At 43.2% G+C, this 25,272-nt stretch overlaps 2 protein-coding genes across 13 annotated transcripts in view; one reads left to right on the top strand and one right to left on the bottom strand.

The window, feature by feature from the left end:
* Positions 1-8,940, bottom strand: part of add3a (adducin 3 (gamma) a) — a 67,727-nt gene extending 58,787 nt beyond the window's left edge. For 4 of the 12 annotated variants that reach the window (XM_040187403.2, XM_078080473.1, XM_078080467.1 and 1 more), the window contains exon 1: positions 8,803-8,910. The gene's annotated coding sequence lies outside the window, so the exon portion shown is untranslated. Of the gene's footprint in view, positions 1-1,300; positions 1,545-8,802 lie in introns of those variants that run through there. The other 8 variants (XM_040187404.2, XM_078080470.1, XM_078080463.1 and 5 more) reach the window with 6 other exon arrangements.
* Positions 8,941-12,001: 3,061 nt separating this feature from the next.
* cusr (Copper-only SOD repeat protein) lies at positions 12,002-24,870 on the top strand. The gene is made up of 10 exons (XM_040187401.2): positions 12,002-12,307; positions 16,689-18,774; positions 19,204-19,303; positions 21,361-21,429; positions 21,617-21,718; positions 22,170-22,302; positions 22,539-22,650; positions 23,190-23,314; positions 24,222-24,305; positions 24,399-24,870. Exons 1-10 carry the CDS (start codon positions 12,268-12,270, stop codon positions 24,485-24,487), a joined length of 2,940 nt encoding a protein of 979 aa, XP_040043335.2. The 5' UTR covers positions 12,002-12,267; the 3' UTR covers positions 24,488-24,870.
* Positions 24,871-25,272: the final 402 nt, after the last annotated feature.

Below are 25,272 nucleotides of genomic sequence, written 5' to 3'. Positions count from 1 at the left end.
CTCACGTCAGACAGCCAAGACGATTAAGTTGAGGCAAGAGCAAAAGCAGACGCGTGTGCAAAGGTTGTTTGTCGTCTCGGCGGCGGCAGGACAGACGCAGGACGGGACGGTCCGCCCGCACCGCGACCCGTCAGCTGGTGGGACGCGAGTCAATCCGCACGTTCTACACATACCTTGGTTCACCTAAATCAGCCTCTCGCTACTAGGGCGAGAAATTGGACTCGCTCATTTTTCTTTGGGTTCAAAAATGTGGATGTGGGCCTCTGTTGGATATAAGTCGGCTGTAAGCTTGCGGCCTTGCTGAAAAGCATATGGCAACAAAAGGCAGGATTTAGCTGGTAGCAGCTTTTAATCGCATTACTGTTGAGTCTGCTTTAAAGGGATGTGTGTGTGTGTGTGTGTGTGTGTGTGTCCATCTTTAAAGTACTTCTGGCCATACACGTCTAACATTAAGATATTAACTCCTTACACAATTGAATTGAATTACTGAAAATGAGTGGGAAAGGATGAAATTAAGTGTTCAGTAGCTTAATAATAAACAATCCAACTTATTAAAAAGTAAATGAATTAGCGAAGAGCTTACGGGAAAGAAAAAGGCCGAAAGGCCGAAAGATATTTTAACTACAGCTCACCTGACCCAGAAAAAGATTCTAAGTGCTGTGTACAGTAAACAACTATTTACTTCAATTAACATGTAGCATGAGATTGCTGGGTTAAGGCCGGCGAATGCTTCTGCGTTTGCGACTGCGTCGGCGCACTCGTTTCAATTCATGGTTCTGCGTGTGTTGCAGAGCAAAGAACAGGCGGAGTAACGTGAGTACTCGGCGTAAGTAACTTTATTGCCCCGTGCATCAACACTGCTGCTTTTTATCGCGGACACATTTGTCCCGTATTTTCCTCGCCAAACTTTGTGCACCTCTCGACCGGCAAACCGGCGTTTGCGGCGATCTCCCTCCGTGAATCCAACCCGCTTCTACAACCCGCCAATGACGGCTTGTATAAGCGCTCATGTTTACGCATTTCTTCAGAGAAAAGCTCTTAAATCTGATCCGTTCTCTAGTAAACATTCTTAGTTTTAATAATGGCGGTGTCGGGCTATGAAAGCGGAAATGTGAGACTCCGTAAAGGACGTAGTTAGCGGACCAATCGCAGCCTGGTGCGCTGCGGGAGGCGCCTAGAAAAATGGCTCGACACACGCAAGGACGCAAGGAGGTGTGAAAAGCGACGCGAGGGACACGCAAGGGGGGCTTGTATCTGCGTCACTCTGAAAAAGCAGAAGCGTAAACTAGGCTTTACACACCGTACTCCTGCTGCTCCTGTTTGGCGTAGTTCCTGTGAAGCCTCACGGGTAAGATGGACACGTCGGATGTCATCTTGCTATGACTCACTGTTATAATTCACTGAAGAGAACAGACGAACCAAGGACATAATAATAATGTAGCAATGCTAAAGTATGAGAAATACACTCGCTCAGGTCCGGAATACAGCCAACGCGCACGCACACGCACGCACACGCACACACACACACACGCACACACACACACGCAGAATTTCTCAAGAAACCACAGCCCTTCACAACACAAGACATTTACTTCATTCTGCTGGCCTCATTTCACAAGGGGGACCCTACCTATAAACATACACAACTTTCCACTTTTTGTTCCACTGTATACCATTGACTTGGAGAGTTTGTCGTGTGGACGGGAAACGCCATATTAGAAGACGTAAGGTGAAAGTGAAAGGTCAAGTGTAAATATGGAAAAAGTCAAATATGATCCAACACAGTAAAACCTTTCCAACTGACCAAAATAAAAAGAAGGTCACTTATGAACATCTGGCTTTTGTCTTCAGAGAGAAAAGTAACAATCAGCATGGACAAATGTCTCCACAGCACTCAAAGGTATTCGTTGGCTCCAGCGCAGCCGAGCGATAGAAACATTCAACCCTCTCAGACTCAAGTTCAGCGCTGGAGAGTGTTTTTAAATCAGTCGGCAAGGAGCCTGAATAAGTAACAGGCTGCGTTACCAGAGTTCAGGCCCATTAAACACTCCCTTTTTATTTGTCTTCTTAGTAACAACAACTTATACCCTACTAACGTAAGCAGGCAAACAGGTTGAGGGTCACGTTCGGCCTTGCAGCGGCACCTCCGCAGCTGATACCGTATCGGTGCTTTGCTCAAAAGGCATTCCAGCTGCGCATGAGTTATATGCTGGTTCGCTAATTAGCTTAGCAGCTACAGCTAGACTGTTTTAGAGGAAAGTCATACTGTAACAGGCTGGAAATCTTTTGGGACGATTCAAGCAGCAGAATAAATCCACCGTCGACCTGATGTTTCTATAAGTATCCAGCCCACAGACGGGCGAGTTAAACGGACCACAGGCCTATTTGTCATCTGTCCCACAAAGTGTCATGTCCCAGAAGCCATGAAGCACCAGAACGAAGCTCAGGCCGATGACATCGTCTCCAGGACCACACCACCTCAGTCCCTTTGACCACAAAACGGATGACATCACCCACCAAGCTTGTGTTGGCCCATAAAGGGCAGGGAGGCCTGTTGTGTGCGTATATGACATGGCCTTGTCCTGCGCGTTGAGACCTCCCACCCCACCAAACAAAAGATGGGTCCCTGCTGAGGCAAAGGAAATACAGCCTGTCGCAAACTTCCCATGCAGAGAAAGAATGTGACACGACAGCAGGCCCATCTGACAGGGTATCTCCCCCCGACTCCGACCAGACACATCCTCCGTGGAAAGTCTGTGTGTGCGCGTGTGTGTGTGTGTGTGTAAGGTGAAAATGATAAGGCGGAAAGGGTGTTCGTCATGAGAGTCAGTTTTCAAATGCTATGGGGAAAATCAGATGACAAATAGTTATTGTGTTAGAGGAAACATAGAAGCAGGTGCTGAAAAGATTAAAAAACAATAACATATGCCCATTACATCTGTGTACTATGCCCATTACATCTGTGTACTATGCCCATTACATCTGTGTACTATGCCCATTACATCTGTGTACTATGCCCATTACATCTGTGTACTATGCCCATTACATCTGTGTACTATGCCCATTACATCTGTGTACTATGCCCATTACATCTGTGTACTATGCCCATTACATCTGTGTACTATGCCCATTACATCTGTGTACTATGCCCATTACATCTGTGTACTATGCCCATTACATCTGTGTACTGGAGTTATTTCACAACTTCATTTAGCTTTAGTTTATGACAGAGATGTCTAATTAAATGCAAGTCTGTGAAATGTCCCATTGTTTATATTGATGACCTCTGGGAAGTTAATCCCAGAATATTAATGTGGTTCGACAACTTAACATTTCATGTCAGTGAGATGTAGCAGACTACCGGAGTAAACTAACGCCTGTAGTTGACATTTCAAAGGTCTTTCCTATCGGGTTACGGTTGCGTTGCCATCCAAAATGCGCCACTTGAAATGCCATCGGGTTGCTCTTCGAGTAACTTAAACTTAAACCTCACGGACGGGTTTAAGTGTGACGGGTTGAGACGCTGAGGTAAAAATACTTCAAGGCCGATGGAGACGTTTGGTGCTCTACCTGCACGGCGGCACACAACCGCACGGGGACGAAGGGAGTACACTTGGATCGACGTGTCCCGAGGGGCGTTTTTTGGTTCGTACTGTCAAATGCAGGACCAGGGGACACGGGACTATTTGTGGCCCAGTCGGAGGAGACATAAGCAAAGTGTGGATTATCACCACGGTGGTCCTGCAGATCTAGTGTCACCATCACTCAGCTCACGCTCCACCACCAGCACCGCCGTACCAGGGCAGTGCCTATAAATACGATGTCTCACCGTGGCCGGCTCGGTCCATGTGCTAAAAACAGACACATGCAAACAAACACACCACTAATTGACGTGTGATTTCTGGAAAGCGCAAGAACCAGGGCGACCGTCTGCCCTGTACGCGTCCACATCGTTTGGCACGGTGACTTTTAGCTTTGCGTCCCGCCCACGTCCTACTACCACAGCACACGTCCAAATAGAGCATTCCACATCAACAAAACTGTGAATAAGGACGGCAAATCGGAGTGCTGGCAGGGCATTTTGATTCAGCAGCAGAATGGAGGAGAATCGTCTCTTAGCACACAAGATGAGCCAGTTATAAGCGACAGAGGACATGAGAGGACAACAAAGCACAACAGAGGACAGTAGAATTCAAAATCCAGTGAGTGTCCCTTTAGAAATACACATTCCAGAAAACATTGATTCATTGCACAGAAGGTCACTGTGCTCCGTGGTGCACTCAGAATGAACAAAGCAGATCATCGGAGCTGAATGTCCCTGCAGGATTCAGGGCGGAGACTGCGTGTGTGCACCTACAGAACAGGCATGTTGCTCAGTGGGACTTTTATAACGGGGCAATAAAGGCAGCAGAGAAACGGGGCTGAATGGGGAGAAGAAAGGACCAGGCAGTGGCAGGGATATCCGTAAGCCACACACACACACACACACTCAGAATAGTGACAGTGCATCCTGCCCAGATCCTCCACACACAGCAGCGAGGGGGATCAACGCTCGTAATGAGGGCATCTGCAGAAGCTTGTCATGTGGCCAGAAACACACACACCTTCTGCTATGAATGGCCGTCACATCATCGCGACGAGGAATTAATTGGCACTCGCTTCGCAAGTCCCTCGAGGCATCACATTCAAACATTTTATGTTTTTTCCAGCAAATATGCAAAATCACAGTCAGTTAATTGCACGGATCAAGTGACCTGGAAGATTTCTAATCTAATCTCCATATTAATGCGGACCTTCGGGGGCACAGTGGCTGCACACACATGAGTTATTGGCATTCTCTGCTCCAAGCGGCAGCAGAACGGGAGTCATCAACTAAGATCAAAGACTGAATAAAGATCCGGGACCTCGTGGATCTAAAACCACACGGACAGAATGAAAGTGACTGTCCTGGTTCATTAAAATGTAATAACCTCTGCATCAAATGAGATACCACATAGAACTACAGATGATTAAAAGCACAAATCGCCTAGCAGTTTAAGTCCACATTCCCACGTCAGCTTTCATGATCTCAAATGCCTGAACCTCGGAGAGACACGACCGCTGGGATCAAAAGGAGCCGCTGTCTGCCTCGAAAGCTCATTTGGCCCAAAACTTGGCACCTCTCCTTCTCCCATGGTCGGAGGCTGACCCCGTAACCACGGTTACTCCACTCTAATACCTATGCAAACGCTTCTCGCTCTGCCGGGAAGACCGGCTGCTGACCGGGGGCCGACCCCCCCCCTCACACGGGAACAGAGAGAGGCCTGTGTAAACACAAACATATTAGCAACAATAATGCAAAATAAACATCAGGATGCACTTGTGAGCGTTTAAACTTCCCCCCGAGCTGGAAAGAAGTCAGCTGTACTCCACGTCAGGCCGGATGCTTTCAGTAATTCGTCCACCCTCAAGTGTATAATAACGTTATTCTAACCTCAAACCGCTGGGACGTCTGTTTCTGGCAACCAGACAACTGTGACACCCAACCACTGTGGCTCACACATGAATCAAATGAGCAAATACACACTGTTGTCCGCCCACAACCATAAATTGTCTTCTTTCGGAGAAACTTCTTTCCAAAGGGATAGTGAACTTTAAATGTAGGGGCATATGTACATTTACTACATTTCATATACACATATTTACTAAGTGCTGCACCTCTGCAGAAACTTGTTGAAAAATGTTGAATGTTTAACGCACCTTATTGTAAGTTCACGTAATGACGTGGTCAACAAAGAGTAATCCTCGTGATGTTTGTCGCCTGGTTTCTTTGGGGTAACAGAGCAGGATGCACAAGCTTAAAAGCTCAGGGATGGTGTATCGTCCCGTCCCACCGAGCGGGCCGCAGCCCTGTCTGACCGAACCTGAAGCAACGCCAATGCCAAACGAATGACAGATGAAGTCCAAACCCGAAGAGACTTGAAAAACTCTCCCTCTCGCGCTCACAAACACAACAAAGGAAAAACATTGGAGTCCAAGACTCACTCAATTGGCAGTGCAGAGGGAGTGAGGAGCCACATGTTTCTGATAAGTCCTCCAGCAGAACACAGTGAGGTCATGATGAAGTCATCTCTGTCCTCTGGACAGGTTCAAACTCACTGAGTCGTGTGGGTTTTAAACTGCTTCAGACTCACCAACACACACACACACACACACACACACGTTGTTTTTTGGGGGGAGGGGGCACTGCGTTTGCAGGAGGTGCAACATGTCATGAAGGAGACCTAATCTTCCTCTACGCACCTGCCGGCTCTAAAAAGAGCACCAAAAACTTCAGCGGTCGGACATCTTCTCCATCCTCCTCCATCTCAAAACCCTTCTATGTTGTCACGCGTTGCCATGGACACGCCTCATTAACAGTCCCTGCAGACGTCACCCACTCCACCTGAGCCTGCCACGGGATTACCTGATCATAAGATTAGCTGAGCTGTCTCGGGGTTATGATCCAAATATTTATTAGAACAGTAACAATAAACGAAGAGAGAGGAGCTCAGAACACAAGATAGTTTAACCACTGGTGGGAAACAAAATGGTATAAATATATAGAGAGGATGGACTAGATGGACTGATACGGATCCGATAGGCCTGTAATGTGCAGTTTGAATGAATCATCACTTTTGTAGATTTGATGCTCAGTGAGTTTTCACATTTAAACAAAACTGTGGTCTCAAGCTTCAGAAGTAACATTGCTCTTCTTTACTCAACCAAGAAACGTCACCATCTTCACCAAGCAACTGTAATATTCACAAGGCCTTATGGAACGGTGGAAAATAGAGTTTACATCAAAGAGGATGTGCGTGAAAGGAGGAAAAATAAATATGGAGCCTGTTTGCATTTCCACTCCATTCCGTCACTGGCTCTGGGTTAAATGTCTCACTCTCTGGAAGGTCCCTGGAGGACTGGGAGCGGGGGGCCCGCCTTACCCCAGCAGATCTGAGAAATAACGTATAACGTTTAAGATTTCAGGCCCAGATGGGGAACATTCCCAGCTTTTTACAGGGCTATTTGGAGCAAAACAAAAGGGGGGAAACAAATCAAGTGTGTCAGACTAAAGGCCTTTTGGAGACAATTACCATATTTGTCTGGGTCCTTTTTAAGTTCAGACGACCAGGCTTTGGTGCGAGAACGGATATCTTCTGAGAGTCATGACAGGTTTAGGAATATCCAGAGGTGCTCGCGGGCAACACTCGATCTCAAGGGGGAGCAGACTATGGATATAATAGTATAATAGAGGAAGAGGGGGTATGTTTGAAAAAAACGGCAACAAATGTATGAAGGCGGGACAACGGACATGAAAAGATGCATGCACATGGTGAACCCAGCTGGTGGACATTAAGGAGTTAATGTTTTGTTCAGGATAGAGCAGTCTCCACACCAGCCGGCCTCTTTTACCCCGCAAAAGGCTTTAATTCAGAGGGAAGTTATAATAAATCTGTCAACATCTGTGTGAAACCAGTCTCAGCTGACACAGACGACATAAACATGAAATCTGTGAAACCTACTAACCGTAACCCTACTAGAACTCCTTGTACGCGTGTACTAGTGGGTCATTAAAGAGGAACTGCCTGTACCTGAGGACCGCTTGGCCATTTAAACAAATACCTCTGCAACTATGAATTACAATGAAGATAAAGTATTTGAACCGAAATGGAGAGCGTCCTTTACGATGACTTACAGCAATATTTAGAACTATGACAAATGTTTACTAACAAACTGGCATCAATTTACCAACAAAACCCAAGACACTCAAGAAATGACCGGAGGAGAGTAACAATACACCTCCAGGATTGTCCTTTTTGTTTTCGAAAGACAAAAGACTACATACCATCACAATAAAACGAAGCTGTGGACAAATTGAAAAAAAGCGCTAAATATTTAATGATCTGATTTCGAAAGTTGGGAAACAATGGTTCATCTTCAATAATAGTTGCAATGTAATGAGTTCATCAAGTATGTTGTAAAATACGAATCCCTGTAACTTCAGTCAGATAAATGAATAAAAACAGACTTTCTTAACTGTAGTTGAGTGTAAGTATAACTTTGCACGAAACAAAAGAACGAGAAATGTGTAATTACTGCAGTACTTGATTGAATCTATCTATTTATTCACTTATTACACTTTATATATGCACATACTCTGCACTTTTTTGCTACTTTGCACTTCTGGTTGGATGTTAAACTGCATTTCGTTGCCTCAGTACTTGTAACCTGTGCAATGACAATAAAGTTGAATCCAATCTATTTGTACGTTTTGAACCTACAGTATATCTATTGTGTTGGTGAGCTGTAGCAGTAGAATCAAGCACACACAGGGATATTTTCCGCACTCTGGACCAACTTTCAAGAGCCAAGAGGACTAAGAGCAACGAACCCCACCACTTATTTCAGCAAGCAAACCCCGAATCAGGAGCCCTGTACCTTAACTGACCTTGACCTCTGACTTCCTGCCACAAAGGGAGCACTTTAAAACCTGGGCATGTTTGATAAGAGTTTGGTTTCCCTTATAAATAATAAACTTTAGAAAATGCAGATCGTCCAAATAAAAACCGCCGGACGTCAACCAAACTAAAGAAGGTGCTTTAAGTCAGTCCCCGAGTATCAAATAGAAGCGCTCACGTGGTACTTTTGATTTAATTGAAGGGGATCGATATCTACAGCGCCTTGCCGGACTGCACGTGCTACACGTGTTTTCCCTCGGACGAGCACACGCCTCGTGCACTTGGGTTTCATTTTCTTTCTACAGACAAAGCGAGTGTTGCATACCGCCGCGCACGTCGTAAACGTGCCACACGAAGTAACATATCCTGCGAATGAAGTCTTCCGCACGCCGGCAGGCTCAGCCGGTCCCGCGCGCGTCCGGGTTGAGGAGGTGTGACGAGGGGTGATGACGCGGGGGCCGGGACTGAACCGGCTCACAATATGGCAGGAAGTGGAGGGTCATTCGCCCAAAGCGGCGTCGCTCTTTTTGGCGGGCACCGTTCGCTTGAGACTCGAGCACGTGATTCAGGCGAGGGATTGTTGAAATGTATTATTTATGTTTGTCCCAGTTGGGTCGGTGTACCTTTTGATAGTTTGTCTTAAAATAATAAAAACGAACTATAAAAGGGTGCACGATATATATATTTGTTTTGTTGGAATCTCTGTACTCGCTGTGTAGTTAGTATACAAGTTTAATCTTCATTTCTAACCCGTACAAGGAGAAGCGACCAGTCCTCGCTGCTTTTCACTGGCAACCTGTGAGCTTTAGAATTGATTTCAAGATTCTACTGTTGTTTTAAGGCTCTGAACAATCTCGCTCCTGCCTTCACCAGTGAGCTCCTGAGCCTGTGTGAGATCTTCAGCCAGGGCCTTATTAACACTCCCAAGCCCCCGATTATTATGGCACTGTTTGTTTCTGCGTGAACTGTGTTTCGAGCATCAAGCCATGTTGTGACATAAAGGGTAATTAAAGATTTTGTTTTGCATAGAATGACATTGCTACTCAGACATTAGTTGCCATCCGCTTTAATTACAGCTCACACAAAGATGCTCAGCTTCCTCCATCTAGTGGCCTTAAAGGTGCTGGTACAACCTGTAGCTCCAGGAGCAGCACTTACATTAATAACGATTCTGTTCAGCCGTAGCTTTGTTCCGTGTTCGGTAATAAAATACGTTTTATCATCACGGTCATGTCATTGTTCTTCTGTCTGAAGTAGAAAGGTGTGCGAGTGGTTTTGATTTGTGGAAAACCCTTGCTGAGCAAGTATTACTAGTGTCTTGTTAAACTCATGTACAAAAAAATTACATTCACTTTTATAAACTTTTTATACAGATACAGAATCTAATATCATGTAGTTTTTGACATCAGTCTGAAAAATCGTCACTCTTTTAAGATCCTCTATTTTTTATAAACGTATGTCTGTTTACACATTGGCAGCCTTTACATGTAGTAAATGAAAGAAGACTATAATTTAACAAGGCTAGGTGTGTAATCTAACCTGTGGTTACAAAGCAACCGCTTATTAAAGCAACCAATTAGATCCATTTCAAATATTTTTTAATCACCCGTCAACCAAACAGAAAGTCCAGTGACGCACAATGTGCGCCACTCCTCTAAAACTCAACAGCATCATACAAGACATCAATTGTAGCGAACGACTGGCCTGATGCCATCTGCTCTCCATCAAATTGAAACCAATTCTCAGTTTTTGTCAAGACCTCACCCCACCTGTTCTCCTGGAAAAACTAGCCACTGGTCAGACCGGACACTCCCATCTCTGCTGGCATGTTCGTCTCTGCTGGCATGTTCGTCTCTGCAGGCATGTGAGCAGTAAACATAGTTATATTTACCGCTCACATGAAGCTGAAGGTTGATATTTGCAGGAAACACTAATAATGTGGGTTCGCGTCTTGTGACAAACTGAATGGAGTTAACGGCCCGAATGGCCTGAAAAAAGTGGTGAAAAAAGTTTGTTGCTCTTCCTACTCTTGGACGTTGGTCAAATAGTGGAAAAGTAACTTACCTAACCTAACATAGACAGACAACAATTCCCCCTCACATAACAAAACAATTGCATTTGGCCACTAAGTTGCTCAAAAAAGAAGGATAGGTTGTTTTACAAAGCAGGGTGGAAGGCTGCTTTCCATTTAAATGTCCGACTACTTTTAGATTCATAGGTGTCGGCTGTATAACAAGGCCGCCTAGGTTGTGTTTTGTTTGGCAGCTTTTTAAAATACCTTAGAAGGGATGAAGACTTTTTTTTTTTCAATCAAACTGGTTGATGCCGGTAAGTCTACATATTGTTTCCAATAAAAACATTTCTTTCCGCTTTTCCTTTTGTTTAATGCTTGCATTGTAAGAAGGCACATCAAAAACTCATTGTTTTGTACATTATTTTTGGGTAAAAAATCACATTTGCTATCTTGAAATCTCAGGTAATTGAGTAAATAAAAAACAAGTTATAAAACTATTCTTCTTCATGTTTTTATCATACAGCCATCTTTGCCAAACAGTGATTTTACTTATTATCTTATAGCTGTTACTAATGTCCTTGAGCTTAACTTATATCTGTTAATTAACAATTTTCTTTAAACCTAATCTCCTTAAATCGCTTCATAGAACTTGTAATTGGTAATGTATGAATGTTAAGATGCTGAAAGGCCTCTCCTTTGCATTAAAAAAACAGTCTACAATCACCAAAAATGTTTCGGGCCCTGTTTTTTTTTGCCCGTCTTTTGCTTTCTTTGACGATTGTTGTTGTGCATGGGTGCATATGCAGGTGGGAAACCTGTGTGCACATGATAACGTCATAATTTCAGCTCTTTCTGCAATCAATGATCTAAACAAACAAGTCAAGGACCAGTCCCACTTCACAGGTCCTCCAATATGTGTGTATAGCTGCAAGACTTGCCCCAATTAGACCACAATGATGGGCCACAGGGAGGCTATTCTTGGAACAAGTTGCTATTTTCTCCCATCTATTTTTTCCCCGAAACCTTGTCACAAGCACAGCTGAGGCATGTCTGCGAGAAGAAAGAGGAAGAGGGTTGTAAAAGGGGAAAGAAAAAGCGTATCAACTACAAGAGCATCAAACTGTAAAGCTGGTTAATTCTGGTCCCCTTACTTGTCTTTATTGCCTCCAATATTCTTCCTCATCAAATTATATGTATTTGTTCATTATTATTATTTAATTTTGCCTATTTATTGATAGACAGATTTTTGACATTAGGGTCGTGGGAGGTTAGTTTATACCAGTCAGTGTCAGTTTATATTACAAACCTTAAAGTGTGGCCACAAACTTAGACCATTAGTTTACTTTTAACAAATGAGAAGGTTCCTTTTTCCTAAATCCCTAATTATACTTTCTGAGAATAGGTCTCATTAAATGTCACAATGTACGTGAACTGATTGGCTCCAACCCAAACAGAAAAATCAACAAGACACCTCCACCCATCCATTCTGCTAAATATTTCTTCCTCCCTCCTCTATCCTACCCTCGCCCTGTCGGCCAATCATAGGAGGGCACAAACGAGACTGCAGCTGTGAAAAACAGAAGCACGACCGTGGCTGCACGCTTTTGTCAACCAGCTCAGCTCTGACCTGTTCTGGGGGAGCCTGCTTTGCTTCAATCCACACTCCATCGATGCAACTCAGCTGTTTTCTTTGTTTTTCTGTCAGTATTTTGCCTACCTTAATTGAGTTTTCCTAGGTCTTGTCTTTTCTGTGTGTCTTTTAACACACCTGCAATCATGTGTCGCCTGATGGTTGTCCTGCTGCTGTTTTTGCTTGGTGAGTATTTGGTCGAACTTTGACCAAACTTTTAACTCCATGAATGATTCATGTCTTAACCCTCCTGTTGTCCTCGGGTCAAAATGACCCGCCACTGTGTTAAAAACCAAAAAAAAGTCCCCTAAACGATATTTTTTTAACTTGAAATTTTATGACTTTTCCTAGATTGGCCCCAACAGTAGAAAAAGTGAAATGTTGCTTTTATTCACATTTCCATGTAAGCTGTACAAAAAAAGATACAAAGATGGTCTTCGGGTCAAAATGACCCATGAGGCAAATATGAGTTGAAATCAAGGTCAGAGAGTTAATTACACCCCACAGAATGTTACAATGTTTTAGTTGTGTCTCAGATAGACAAATCAGGTGGTCTTCTCGCTGACTGCTGTGCCTTTGATCAGTCTCAGATCAATTAATAGTAAACGTGAACAAGACAGTAGCAGAAGTAAACAACACAAACAGGTGCCGTTCTCGCAGACTGCAGAGCTTTTTTTCTGTGGATTTGCAGAGGTTATAAAAGTGCTGCAGATGACACTACCCTGAATTCTCTCTGTGCTGAAGCCATGAGTGTGCGTTACAGCGTTAAAGAGGCTTTAGAGCTGATTTTTGTCCAGCAAGACAACTCTGATTCAGAAGAGGAAGATGTATCAGAAGAAGAAGATGGGGAGGAATACAACCCCGAGCATGATGAATCATCTTCAGAAGAAGAAGAAAACCCTGAAGCTGAAAGAGAGACTTTCCTTTCAAAAAATGGAAAAATAACATGGTCCTCAGCAGCATATGACCAACACGGCAGGCATGCAGCACAAAACGTCATAAAGAAGACCCCAGGACCCACAAGGTACGCCGTTTCCCATGTCAATGACATGGTCTCTACATTCTACCTGTTTATCACACCAGCAATAGAAAAAATAATCCTGGAGATGACAAATCTGGAGGGTTTTCGCAAATATGGAGACAGCTGGAAAAAGATGGATGAGACTGACCTGCAGGCCTACATAGGGCTGCTAATCTTAGCAGGTGTATACAGGTCCCGAGGTGAGGCTGCAGCTAGTCTATGGGATGCAGAGAGTGGAAGGCCAATTTTCCGAGCCACAATGCCACTCAAACTCTTTCACACCTACTCAAGACTGCTACGATTTGATGACCGTGAGTCAAGACCAGCAAGACGTGTGACAGACAAACTTGCAGCCATAAGAGAGGTCTGGGACAAGTGGGTGGAGCGGCTGCCCTACCTCTACAATCCAGGGCCTGACGTAACAGTGGATGAGCAACTGGTTCCATTTAGAGGTAATCTATTTTCATATTTGTAATAAAAGTGATTTTCACTATTGATTTCTTTGACTGTTTTCTGTGACACTGATACTAATCACTGATGCTAATGTCTTCTGTCCAAAGGTCGTTGTCCTTTCCGGCAGTATATGCCCAGCAAGCCAGCAAAATATGGGATCAAGTCATGGGTGGCTTGCGATGCCAAATCAAGCTATGCTTGGAAAATGCAAATCTATACCGGGAAGCCGACCAGTGGATGCCCAGAGAAGAACCAGGGGATGCGAGTTGTGCTTGATGTTACAGAGGGACTGAGGGGTCACAATGTGACATGTGACAATTTCTTCACCTCTCATGAACTTGGACAGCAGCTCCTGAAGAGGAAGATCACCATGGTTGGTACAGTTCGAAAGAACAAGCCTGAGCTCCCACCTGCACTGCTTGCAACAAAGGAGAGAGAGGTCTTCTCATCAAAGTTTGCCTTCACTCCCACCACCGCTCTAGTTTCTTACCTCCCAAAGAAAAACAAGAATGTAGTTCTTCTGAGCACACTGCACACAGACGGTGACATTAGCGATCGTGAGGACAGGAAGCCAGTCATCATCCTGGACTACAACCGCAACAAAGGAGGTGTGGACAACCTGGATAAGGTGATTGGAACATACAGCTGCAGAAGGATGACTGCCCGCTGGCCGCTGGTCATCTTCCACAACATCATTGATGTTTCCTCCTACAATGCCTTTGTGATTTGGAGAGAGATCAACCCGACCTGGATGTCTCGTAAGCAGAACAAGAGGAGGGTGTTCCTGGAGCAGTTAGGAAAGGCACTTGTAACTCCACTCATTGAAAGAAGGAAGCATGTCCCCCGCACAGAAGCCTCAGCAGCAGTTGTGAAAGCTATTCAGAGTGCAGGAGCTCCTGATCAACCTGAGGATCCAGCTGCCACAGCAACTTCCCCAGCTAGGGCAAGTAAGAGGAAGAGATGTCAGTTCTGCCCTCAAAAGAAGGACTGTAAAACACATACTGTGTGCTGCAGGTGTAAGAAATACATCTGCAAAGGCTGTGCACTTGCATACTGCCCTACATGTGCTAATTAGTTGAATGGGTTATGTTATTTTTCATATTTTTGTGTTGTACATTGTTTGAAATTGTTCACAAGAAAAAAAAAGAAACAGTCATTGGTGATGAATAAAAATTCATTCAAAACTTATTTTTGCACATTTTTTTTTCTTACGCTATACAAATAAAATGAAGAGGGAAAATTCAGGTAGTCATACATTTTGTGATGAATGACAAGTTGTTTCTTCAAGCAAGATGAAAATTTGGTGTTTAAAATTCAATTAAGATGCTTATATGGGGGGTTTAGTGAAGACGGGTCATTTTGACCCGGAGGACACGGGGTGTATACAGGAAATGAGGACAACACAAGGGTTAAGCAGAATAATGTGTATGACAACTAGTAGACGTTTTGACTCTTATTCATTGGCCAAACAATTAGCTCTCTCTATCATGCTTAACTTGTTTTGAGACCAATTGTACTTAGTGTAATTTGTGATACCGGCTTAGTAGTATTAATAGTCTTTTGCATGTTGCACACCCCACAATCACACCATCTTAATGGTTAGATTAGAATCATGTGCTTATGCTGATCACTCTCTAACCATACATTTACACAATTTTTCAAGAGGAAATGGAACAAGTGTTCTTCCACAGAGTTACGGCTTCCACGTACAGCAAGACTGGTCTCACTGTGAAAGCCACATCTCTTATTCTTTTAATTCAACTGCCATAAAGGCAGAAGGACACTCAAAGTGAGGCCACTATTAATACCCTCCAACAGAGAATAGTAACTAAAAGGTGCACAAATCTTAATTGAAATAGTATTTTATTTTACCATACTACAATAATGGCCGACAGCATGTGTTACCAAGCAAAATACTGTTTAAAACTTGCTCTTATATAATATGTCCCCTTACAGGTAGTTAATTGCAATTTCAACCTAATATTCTACAATACAACCATTGTCAGCGGTTTACACAAAGTTCAAAGTACCCCAATTTATTTATGATTATCAACAATATTTGAATTTCTTAACTTATTCAGTTTTTACCTTTAAATTATTTCACACACTTTAAAACCAGGCTCCACCATCTTGTACTTATAATCGTAATATTTGAGCTTTTTCATATGTGTCATGTCTCTTTCGTAAGTACTGTTTTTAAGCTGATTCTCATTTCTGACACTCAGATTTTTTTGAATAACTACAAACGTTTAAATCTCTTGTGTGCTTGATAATACACCACTTAAACCGCTCCTTGAACTTTCTTCCGTATTCAAACTATTTCAAATATGTCAACTATATTTCATTTGCAAATCACCAACTATCAAGCCTGTTAATAAAAGTCAGCTATGAGTATCTCTAAAATCGGTTAACATTGGTAATTGGAGAGATGACTTGCTAGTAGCAGGTGTGGTTAGTGATGCTCCCAAAAAATGGATGTCAGAAATTGTTATATGCATGACTGCAGCAAACTGTTTGGATCCAAAGCCGTTGCAGGACAACGTTTATGTTGTGTGGAGGAGCAGAAGGACTTTAATGTGTTCTCAGAACATTCAGGCCCGTCCTATCAAACCATTTGAATGTTATTTCAATTGTTTAAGAGTCACTCAAACACCCTTTTGAAGGATTTGTTTTGACACAAGATTTAATCTCAAACGTGTACGGACCTAATTTTGTGACTTCACAATAGGAGCGGAAGCCGATCAAGGCCTGATAAACAGCTTGTGAAGTAGACTTATTGTGTCCATTAGTTAAACATTTGAGATTAACTTGGCAGTTTATAGATTCTCAATTTGTTGTGAAGAGAGAGCAGTAGAATGATTCGTTTGAATAACTTTTGAATACATTGGAAACAAAGTAGTGCTTTAAACAGAATAATTGGTCCTTGACTTATTCCTTAATTTAAATGCTTTAATTTTCTAAATTTCACTGTATTGTACAAATATTTGACCATTTTAACATTGGTGATTGAACATTATTTTTTTGACGTGGGATATTCATTAACAACTGTAGGAAAAACTGATGCAATTATTACTTCCTCCTCTTTTTTTTCAGATTCAATTTCCTGCGTTCAGTTTATGGCAACTTTTAACATGGGAGGAGTCACAGGGCAGGTGCAAATTAACACCACCTCTAGGATGTTCTTTTTCAATGTGTCTGGAGTTGGAAGCTGCAGTAAACTTAACTTCTCCCTGAACCAGTTCCCAGTCATGTATGGCCACTTTGCTCAGCCCTGTTCTGAAGCAAATATCGGCCCCAGCGTCTTTGACTCCATGGCTGAGCCCACTTCAAGCTTCTCCTTTCCCATGTCACGCTTCCTCGAGAACAACTCCAACCTCGACGACTACTCGCTGACTCTGCAAACGTGTGCCGGCCCTAAAGTATGCACAGTTTTGAGTCGAGGTCAAACAGTCCAGACATATCAGGCCAGGTTCACTGGCCCCATTGCAGGGAATGTTTACATTCGCCTCAACGAAGGATCTTCTGAACCCAGGCTGCTTGCAGACCTATTTGCAATCGGTCAGGTCAATGCCGTCCAAAGAAACGTCACGGTCTCAGTCTCAGGAAGCACCGCTGCAAACTGTGAGCGTCTTCTTGGAAGCTTGAGTAACACTGCTGCTTTAGTCAATCTGGGTCCTGTAAACGTTGGAACACCTTTAATTCCTCTCAAAGACCATCTGGCCCTGACCAGCTTCAGCACCGGCAATCGCTTTCTTCTCCTCCCCATGGGGTCGAGTTACCAGTGTGCTCAGATCTATGCTGTGCCGGAGAAGCAGGTGACTGCTGTTGTGAATATGATGGGGATCAAAGGAAACTTCCGCTTCAGTCAGGCTTCCCCGTTCGATGTGACATTTTTGACAGTGAACCTTACAAACTTGCAAAACTTAGTAGCTACCTACCACGTCCACGGTTTTCCTCTCCCCTACGTCAGGACTCCTTCTTCAAGCCGGTGTACAAATGATAATGTGGCCGGCCACTGGAATCCATTCAATCTCAACACAAGCAGTCCAACTTACCCACAGGGGCCAGGTTCAACCCACGACATGTATGAGATCGGTGACCTCAGTGCCAAGCACATGTCCCTCGCAAATAGAACCGAGGTGGGCATGATGTTCACAGACTACAACCTCCCTCTGTTTGGACCAAACAGCATTGTAGGTCGATCAGTCGTGATTCACCAAACGGGTGGTGCTAGGTATGTTTGTGCGAGTATTGGCTATCCTGGTGAAGTAACCGTAGCCCAGGCCACGTTTCAGAGCCCCGTGGTTGGGAGGATTTGGTTCACTCAGCTGAAGGACAACCTTGTGTCCGACGTATCCATCTTCATGGACCTGTCATATGGAAATCCCTCAATGGCGGCAACTGCAAACCACAACTGGCATGTTCACACCTACCCCATCAGTTCAGCGAGGGATGATGATGCGATGCGTTGCAGCACGACAGGAGGACACTGGAACCCCTTTAACATTAACACATCAGACAGCAGCTATGCCGCCCACTGCAGACCATCAAGTCCATCATCCTGTGAGGTGGGAGACCTTTCCAGCAAACTCGGCACCATCAACCTTGGCGCCACAGTGGGCTCTGTGCAAGCAAAATACTTCTTCACTGATGTCACGTCCTGGTTGTCTGATTTAGGCATAATTAATCGTTCTGTGGTCATCCATCAAGCAGAACGTGGAGGGCCAAGGATTGCCTGTGCCAACATCACACTGGTGCGGGTGCCCAAAGCTAGCTTAGGTACGTGGTTTGGAAACCCGAATCCTGGCGGACAGATACAATTCTCCCAGGCTCTCCTACAAGGGCCCACAACCATAACGGTATCACTGATCAACCTGAACTCCATGGCTCGCGGTTACCATGTTCACATACTCCCCATCACACCTGGCAGGGCCGATCCCTGCTCCAATGCAAACATTCTCGGCCACTATAACCCATTAGCCTTTGATATATCAAACAGTCCACCAGCTGGAGTGGGAACAGTAGACCAATATGAGATTGGGGACATCGCCGGGAAGTTTGCTACGCTGGATGGCCTCAACCAGTCTGACGCCGTTTACATGGACCCTGACATGCCATTAACAGGCCCCTACAGTATAGTGGGAAGGTCTCTGGTGGTTCACTACACAAACGGATCAAGGTGAGAACCTTTCTGCATTTTATGTGATTTGTACTTTCTGTATAGAAAGTAACATGGCGTGTGGGTGAGGGAGACATAAGGAAAATATTTCACATTCAGAATGGCCGCAGGTTCCTCTTTTGTGATTACTGGAACAACCACACTGTAGCTACTGACTTTTTCTCATTACTTCATGTGCATTCAACTGTAAGCACTTTATATTTTGACTGGTGACTGATGCCTTTGCAGCAAGAGCAGACACTTAAACTTTACTGTCCTAAGTAGCTATCTGGCCTGTGAACTGCTGCACTTGGGCAGACAACAAAGGTGTAGGATATCATAGACTGTGTCATATCCTTCTCATGTTTTGTGATAAAGCACACATATAAACCTTTTTATGCATTGCAGAGGATCACCTTTACTGTATTTTTTTTCTGTGTTTCTGGACAGACTGCGCTGTGTGGACCTCTCAGCTGACAGGCATACAGATGGACAATGGGTCGTGGCCACTGCTGTTTTCAATGATACAGTGACTGGGACAGTGACACTGGTAAGAGCCACAGACCTTTCAGGTGTTAAGCTAATGAAGACTAGACCTGCTGGTTTAGGCAGAGACTAGGAGACTGCAACATTAAGTGGGGCGAGTTTACCAACAACACCTCCTGGGGAATTACCCTCCAGGATGTATCAGTTTCAAAAACCTGAAAGACCGTAACCCATGCAGGGGTGTGGCAGAAACATGTAAAAGAATCTGGTAAAACGGAAACAAGCAAAATGAACACTGATAACAAAACCGCAGCAGGTTAACCTCGCTCTATCTAGAGCAGGGGAACGGGATTATATAAAGTCTTAGTAGTCTGAGGGCTGCTTGTAGTCTTCTGTCTGAGTCATATGATGACTCAATTAAGCGCTTTATATAATCTACAACATAGGTTAATATGCTTCTGATTAAGACTCATAAAGTGATGCGTGAAGTTCCCCTCTAGGAAAGACTATCTCCTGCACCACAAAGATTTGAATTAGTTTCTGGGTGACTGCAATTATAGAAAACATTACAATATAATTAAGCCCCAGTTCACAATATAGAAACTACTATATTTTATTGATGAGAGTATAATCAAGGTTGTCATGAAAATGGTTGAAAGACATTGCCTGAGAGCAGGAAAAAAAATATTCTTTGTTCTTGTACTTTGCAAATGTCTCATGGCCAAGTAAAACATTCTATAATTGGGATTGCACAATTTGCCATTGTCTGTAACGTTTGACATTGACTTATTAATATAAAGTTTCTTCAAATCATAAGATTGGAAATTATTCTTTAGAAGAATGACTTGTCAATTGAAATGACAACACAAAGCACCGCGCGTCACCAGAATTTATTTCCACATGACCTCAGCAAATTAAAAGAACACACCAAAGGTTTTTTCTCTAACAGAACCAAGCTGCCACAAAAACATGACCGTACGTCTGCTGTGCTGGAGACTGAATTAATTAAGCCTGTGCTGGGAGCCATGGGAAGCAGGGGCGGGGTCACTAGTTTAGCTTTTGTTTCCTGGCTAGTTAAACCTACAGGCCTGCCTGAACTAGAAAGCTCCCCCAGGGAACAGCTGTCTCTGTCAGCCTCCCTCCAGAGGCCCCACACTAAGCGCTGCACCATGTTTCTGGTTAGGAGCTTGTGATTCTGTATCTCGGACGAGGCTGTAGAATCAAGGCTTGTCTGGGGATAAACTGGTTCACTCTCCATCGGATACATGTTTGCAGATTCACTGAGGGAGAGTACAAGACTAATGGGTTACAACGCAAAATCCACTCTAGGCAGCAACCTCTGTCAAGATTAGCCAAAGTAGAAGTGCCAAATGTCTCCCTTCTAATAGACAGCAGGGTCTAAGTCTTCTGGTTGTAAGACTAAGTCTGATACTGTCAGAAAATTACTCTAATCTGATGTTCACTGGGATACTAAATCCGGTGAAGTAGATTTTTTTTTTTTTTTTCCCCCCCGCAAGGAAATTTGTCTTTGAGACGTACAGTGTCAGCTGTTTAGAAAATGGACAATAACCTAGAGCAGTGATTCTCAACTGTTGGGTCGCGGACCCGTTTTTAATGGATCGTGGGCCTTTGCCAGGGAAAATTAGAATTAACAGCTGGCTGTTTTTTTTTTTTCATTAAACTTGTTTTTTGTGTTTGCATACATATTCTGTCTCCATACTATCTCAGGTTCAAACTGCACCATATTTTCATTAAATAAATTTGAGAAGTTGAGAATGTTCCTCGATTTGGGTGGTGGCTTGTCATTGAGGGGTGATGGTGGGTCCCGGAGCCAGACCAGTTGAGAACCACTGACCTAGAGCATACATACAGTACATCCACAACTATCGCCTGTCACATTTCACGCTGTCCGTCGTAAAAACACAACTCTGGTATGGGGTAATATATAAATTAAGGGTAAATAAAAATCTGAAATGATCTTGTGGCCTGTCTGATGGAACCTGGTCCAGGTGCATGTGATCCATTTAAATCTACTTCTGCAAGACAAGCACCCAGAACGTGTGAATGTTCAACCATAACTGCCTGTTATATATTGAACATGTTGATGGTTCTTTCTCGCAGCGGCAGCAGATGTTTCCTGATGGCAGTAGCGGTGATGTCACCGTGCATGCCGCCCTTCGGTCGACAAACGTAAGACTGTAGAAATCTACACTCTATATTAATGGTTTGCCTTCCAGTGAATTCACTCTCCTTTAAATGCAACAGGATTGAGAGATTCTGTGCGTGTGTGTGTGTGTGCGCCTTTCTCTGTATTCATGACACATTGAAATAACATGGATAAACAACAAGTACTCCTATTATACCCCTGTTCCTACAGACAACCATGGCATCCATGTTCATCACAAACGTGCAGGCCGTCAACACCCGCCAGTGCACCGGTACGGGAGGAACGTTCAATCCTTTCAACATGACCTCAAAGGTGAGACCGGCATGTATCTTCAAATCCTGCACTTCTGATTCTGTCGCTTCCCTTAAAAGGCTGAAACTTGTGTTGAAGCAGTTAAGTCAGTAGCATAAATCTAATCCGTGCTTGCTACTATAGCTGTTCGCTGACATTTAAATATACTCAAAGTACTTCACTTTTTGTAGAATTTTGCTTTATTGCGTTGCATACTCCTATAATCAACAGGCTGTCTGAGTAAATGGATGATAGGTGAGCTATATCTCAATGCTTAATTAATCATGGAGAGAATGTACTGCAATGTATGAGAGAGGCCAATACACATACGTACATACAATAGGACAGAACTTTCAACCAGTGCAAAGAAGCAGTGCTAGTTATTTGTTCAACAAAAAAACCCCTATTAATAGTAAAATAACATGCAGAATGTTGCTAAAATTGTGCTTTTGTTTTCTGCAACCTCATTCAGAGCTCCAGCTGTTCACTCTTGGACCCTCTGAGCTGTGTGGTGGGAGAGTTGTCCGGAAGACACGGCGCCATCAGCCTGACTCAGGGACAGGTCCTCACCGACAGCATCATGCAGCTCTTTGGCGACAACACGGGTACAATAACTTCAGTTATCTAGCGGTGGTAACAAATGGACCTCAATAAAACTTTGCTGTTTTACCAGCAGTATATTACTTTTTTATATTTAGCAATACGCTCCCTTTAATACAGAAAGAAAACATAAAAACCCATGAAATGATTTACAAACATGACAAGTTAATATTCCACAAAAGAAGGTATTAAATGGACCTAATAGCAATGTCTTCAAGTCCATGTTCCACGTGTTTTGTAGTGGTCAATAGAACTGTGCTTCTGATGGACGGGAACAACGTGCTCGCGTGTGCAGACATCATCGCAGTATCTCCCTCAGCGCAGCAGACCTTCCCAGTGACTAGCTTCAGCAGGTGAGTGCAACAAACTCTTCCTGGTGCAGATGGTATGTATTCAGGCAGATTTCCAGCAAGAGGGTTTGTCATGCCGGGAAGACTTTCTAAAGAAAAGATTAACCGTAATAGGAACTTACCAGACCAGTTCGTCCTCATTTGTTAATTTTCAAATTCCTGAAGTCTTACAAAAAATGAATACAGTCTTATGCGATATCTTTGATCTTGAAACAACTCAAACTTAGCTTTGCATTTCTCACTTTAATATCTCGAAGTAAAACCACATTTACAACAATCATACAGAGGCTGATCAAATGCACATGTCTGAATTTATTAATCGATGTATGTATTTAGCATGAACTGGTTCTGACCTGCTCATTTAATTGTCATGAGAAACAATTCACACCTGTCGTTCATTTATGTCTTTAATCATCATTGACTAATTCTGTGTTTTCATAACTCCTATTAAAGTGTTCCTAATAATAAAAGCAGATAAATCCCCTACCTGGATTTCATCAATGCAAATATACTTTTTTTTTTTTTTTTTTTTTTTCCCCCAGATATGACTTCCGTATGAGGGTTGCACGTGTACTGGGTATGGAAACCGCGAGAATCACCATCCTGCCGCCTTCTCCCATACCTGCTGCTGGTGGAGTGTGCCAGAGAGTTGACTTCATGGTGTCTGGTAAGATGGAATCTCCTGTAAACATTTATTCATTGTAATGTACACCAGTAAGTGAGCTGCCCTGAGAGTGAATCTATTCTTACCTCTTCCTTATTTTGAACAGGATAAAAATGTCACCATTCAACAGACGCACACTCGAATCACGCATAGTTTGATGACACGCTCCTGGAACGTTTTGCTTTGTCTTTACGAGTCACTGAATATGAAACGTATCTGGTACGGCAAGAAAAATACAGATGTGCCAATAAAAAACATTTAAGTTTCATCATTTTAAGTGAATTGACAGAACAAAGCACATAATGCCGCATCATTCTTACATTATGGCCAAGATCTTTCTGCTCTACATTCGTTGACGATATCCGCTACTGCCGGCGTCTAGGGCCCATCTAGGCCACAGTCCATCAGGACAATGAACAAATACAGCCGTTGAAAGTTCTTTAGAAAACCGGGGGAAAATTGCACAGTAACCTGATCCTGGAGCGGAGTGTCTCGTTTTCTCTCCCTTCCTCGGCCCGTTCAGAGGTTTCACAGTATGGCACAGGACATTTATGCCCCACAAGCTGCAGTTTACTCTTGCAATAATAAGGCGGCCTTTTTAGTAATTAATTGGTGTGAAAGCAGGACGATGCAAACCTACACGATATTTCAGACAACATGCAGCTGAGATGATTTGATGACTCTTTTGGTGCTTAACGGCACAGAAAACTAAATGATTGGGTGAAAAGCAATATCAACTAAAGGAAGTTGGAAGATATTTTTCTTCTAAAATGCTCTGCAGCATTTCAGGTGTAACATTATCCCACCTGATGGTGGAATAAACGTACATAAACACCAAAGTGTAACAAATTAGCAATTGCAGCGTGGACAGAATGTGATTAAACAATGTTACATGGTCCGTGTCTTAAAGGGAGTGTCAGCGCAGAACTACTGCAGTCTGTGAAAAACAGCGAGATGATGGGCCCGTTCCGAGAGTCTGACACGTGTACAACACGTAAGTACTCTGCCCCTCAAGTCCAAAGGCCATTACTCGGCTAAGTAATGAGGAAGACAACTAATAATAACCTTTCCATTGTGGTGCCCTCAGGTAACGCTGGTTTGAAGCTGATGCCAGGAACCTTTCTTCTGGGCTTGTTTGCTGTTGCCTGTCTGCTGCCAGCCACAGTTTCTTTGTAACTGAGCGATTGGGCCACACAGTGAATCATCATGGATCCTCCGATTGTAGAACTACCATTATGTTTATGAACTGTAGCCCACCAAATGCTATGATGGTCATCTGATTAATGATCAACCAATGTATTTAAATTTCTGCATGCAACTTAATAATTTTAAGCAGCAAGCTATCTTTAACTGTTAAATGTATTTTTAATATTCACGTTCATTGCTTTGCAACAGACACTGCTTATATTTTGATGATTTGGACTGTGAAACGGGTGGGTAAAACGTATGCGGTACATTTTTTGGGTATTCAAACTTTATTTCTGAATTTATGCACAATGAATGTATTTATGTCAAAATGTTACTGTTTTTATTGTGAATAAAATATAATCGTATTTGCATGACTTTCATTTGCCTAAACATCTCATCACATGAATACAGTATACAGTGCTTGGCAATAATACACATTTGTTGGTACTACAACCTAAGAAAGCATCATTGAAATGGTTTGAGAGTTGTAACCCATTGTATTGGGTATGGTTCATATATAAGGCAATTGTTAACAACATATAATTTATAAGAACTGGACATGTAATCTTAAAGTATCAAGTTTTCCAGCTCTTTAGTTCCCACTTACACTGCTGCTACGGACTTCTGGAAAATCACAACTGGGCATCTACAACAAAACCTAACCTTTAAATAAGGACGACAAAGGACTTCATTGTCAACTGTTTTCTACAACTGGCCCATAACTGAATTATAGCGTTATTGTTTTAACCAATCCTTTACAACAGAACATAAAA

The sequence above is a fragment of the Gasterosteus aculeatus genome, chromosome 9 (genome assembly GCF_964276395.1).
Source record: "Gasterosteus aculeatus chromosome 9, fGasAcu3.hap1.1, whole genome shotgun sequence".
NCBI lineage: Eukaryota > Metazoa > Chordata > Actinopteri > Perciformes > Gasterosteidae > Gasterosteus > Gasterosteus aculeatus.
The sequence above is the reverse complement of the archived record's forward strand: the minus strand, read 5'-3'. Positions and strand labels throughout refer to the sequence as shown.

Coding starts and splice junctions, on each gene's coding strand:
- cusr (XM_040187401.2), top strand. CDS start 12,268: ATGTGTCGCCTGATGGTTGTCCTGCTGCTGTTTTTGCTTG. Junction 18,775..19,203: donor CACTACACAAACGGATCAAG/GTGAGAACCTTT, acceptor GTTTCTGGACAG/ACTGCGCTGTGTGGACCTCT. Junction 21,430..21,616: donor CCGCCCTTCGGTCGACAAAC/GTAAGACTGTAG, acceptor CTGTTCCTACAG/ACAACCATGGCATCCATGTT.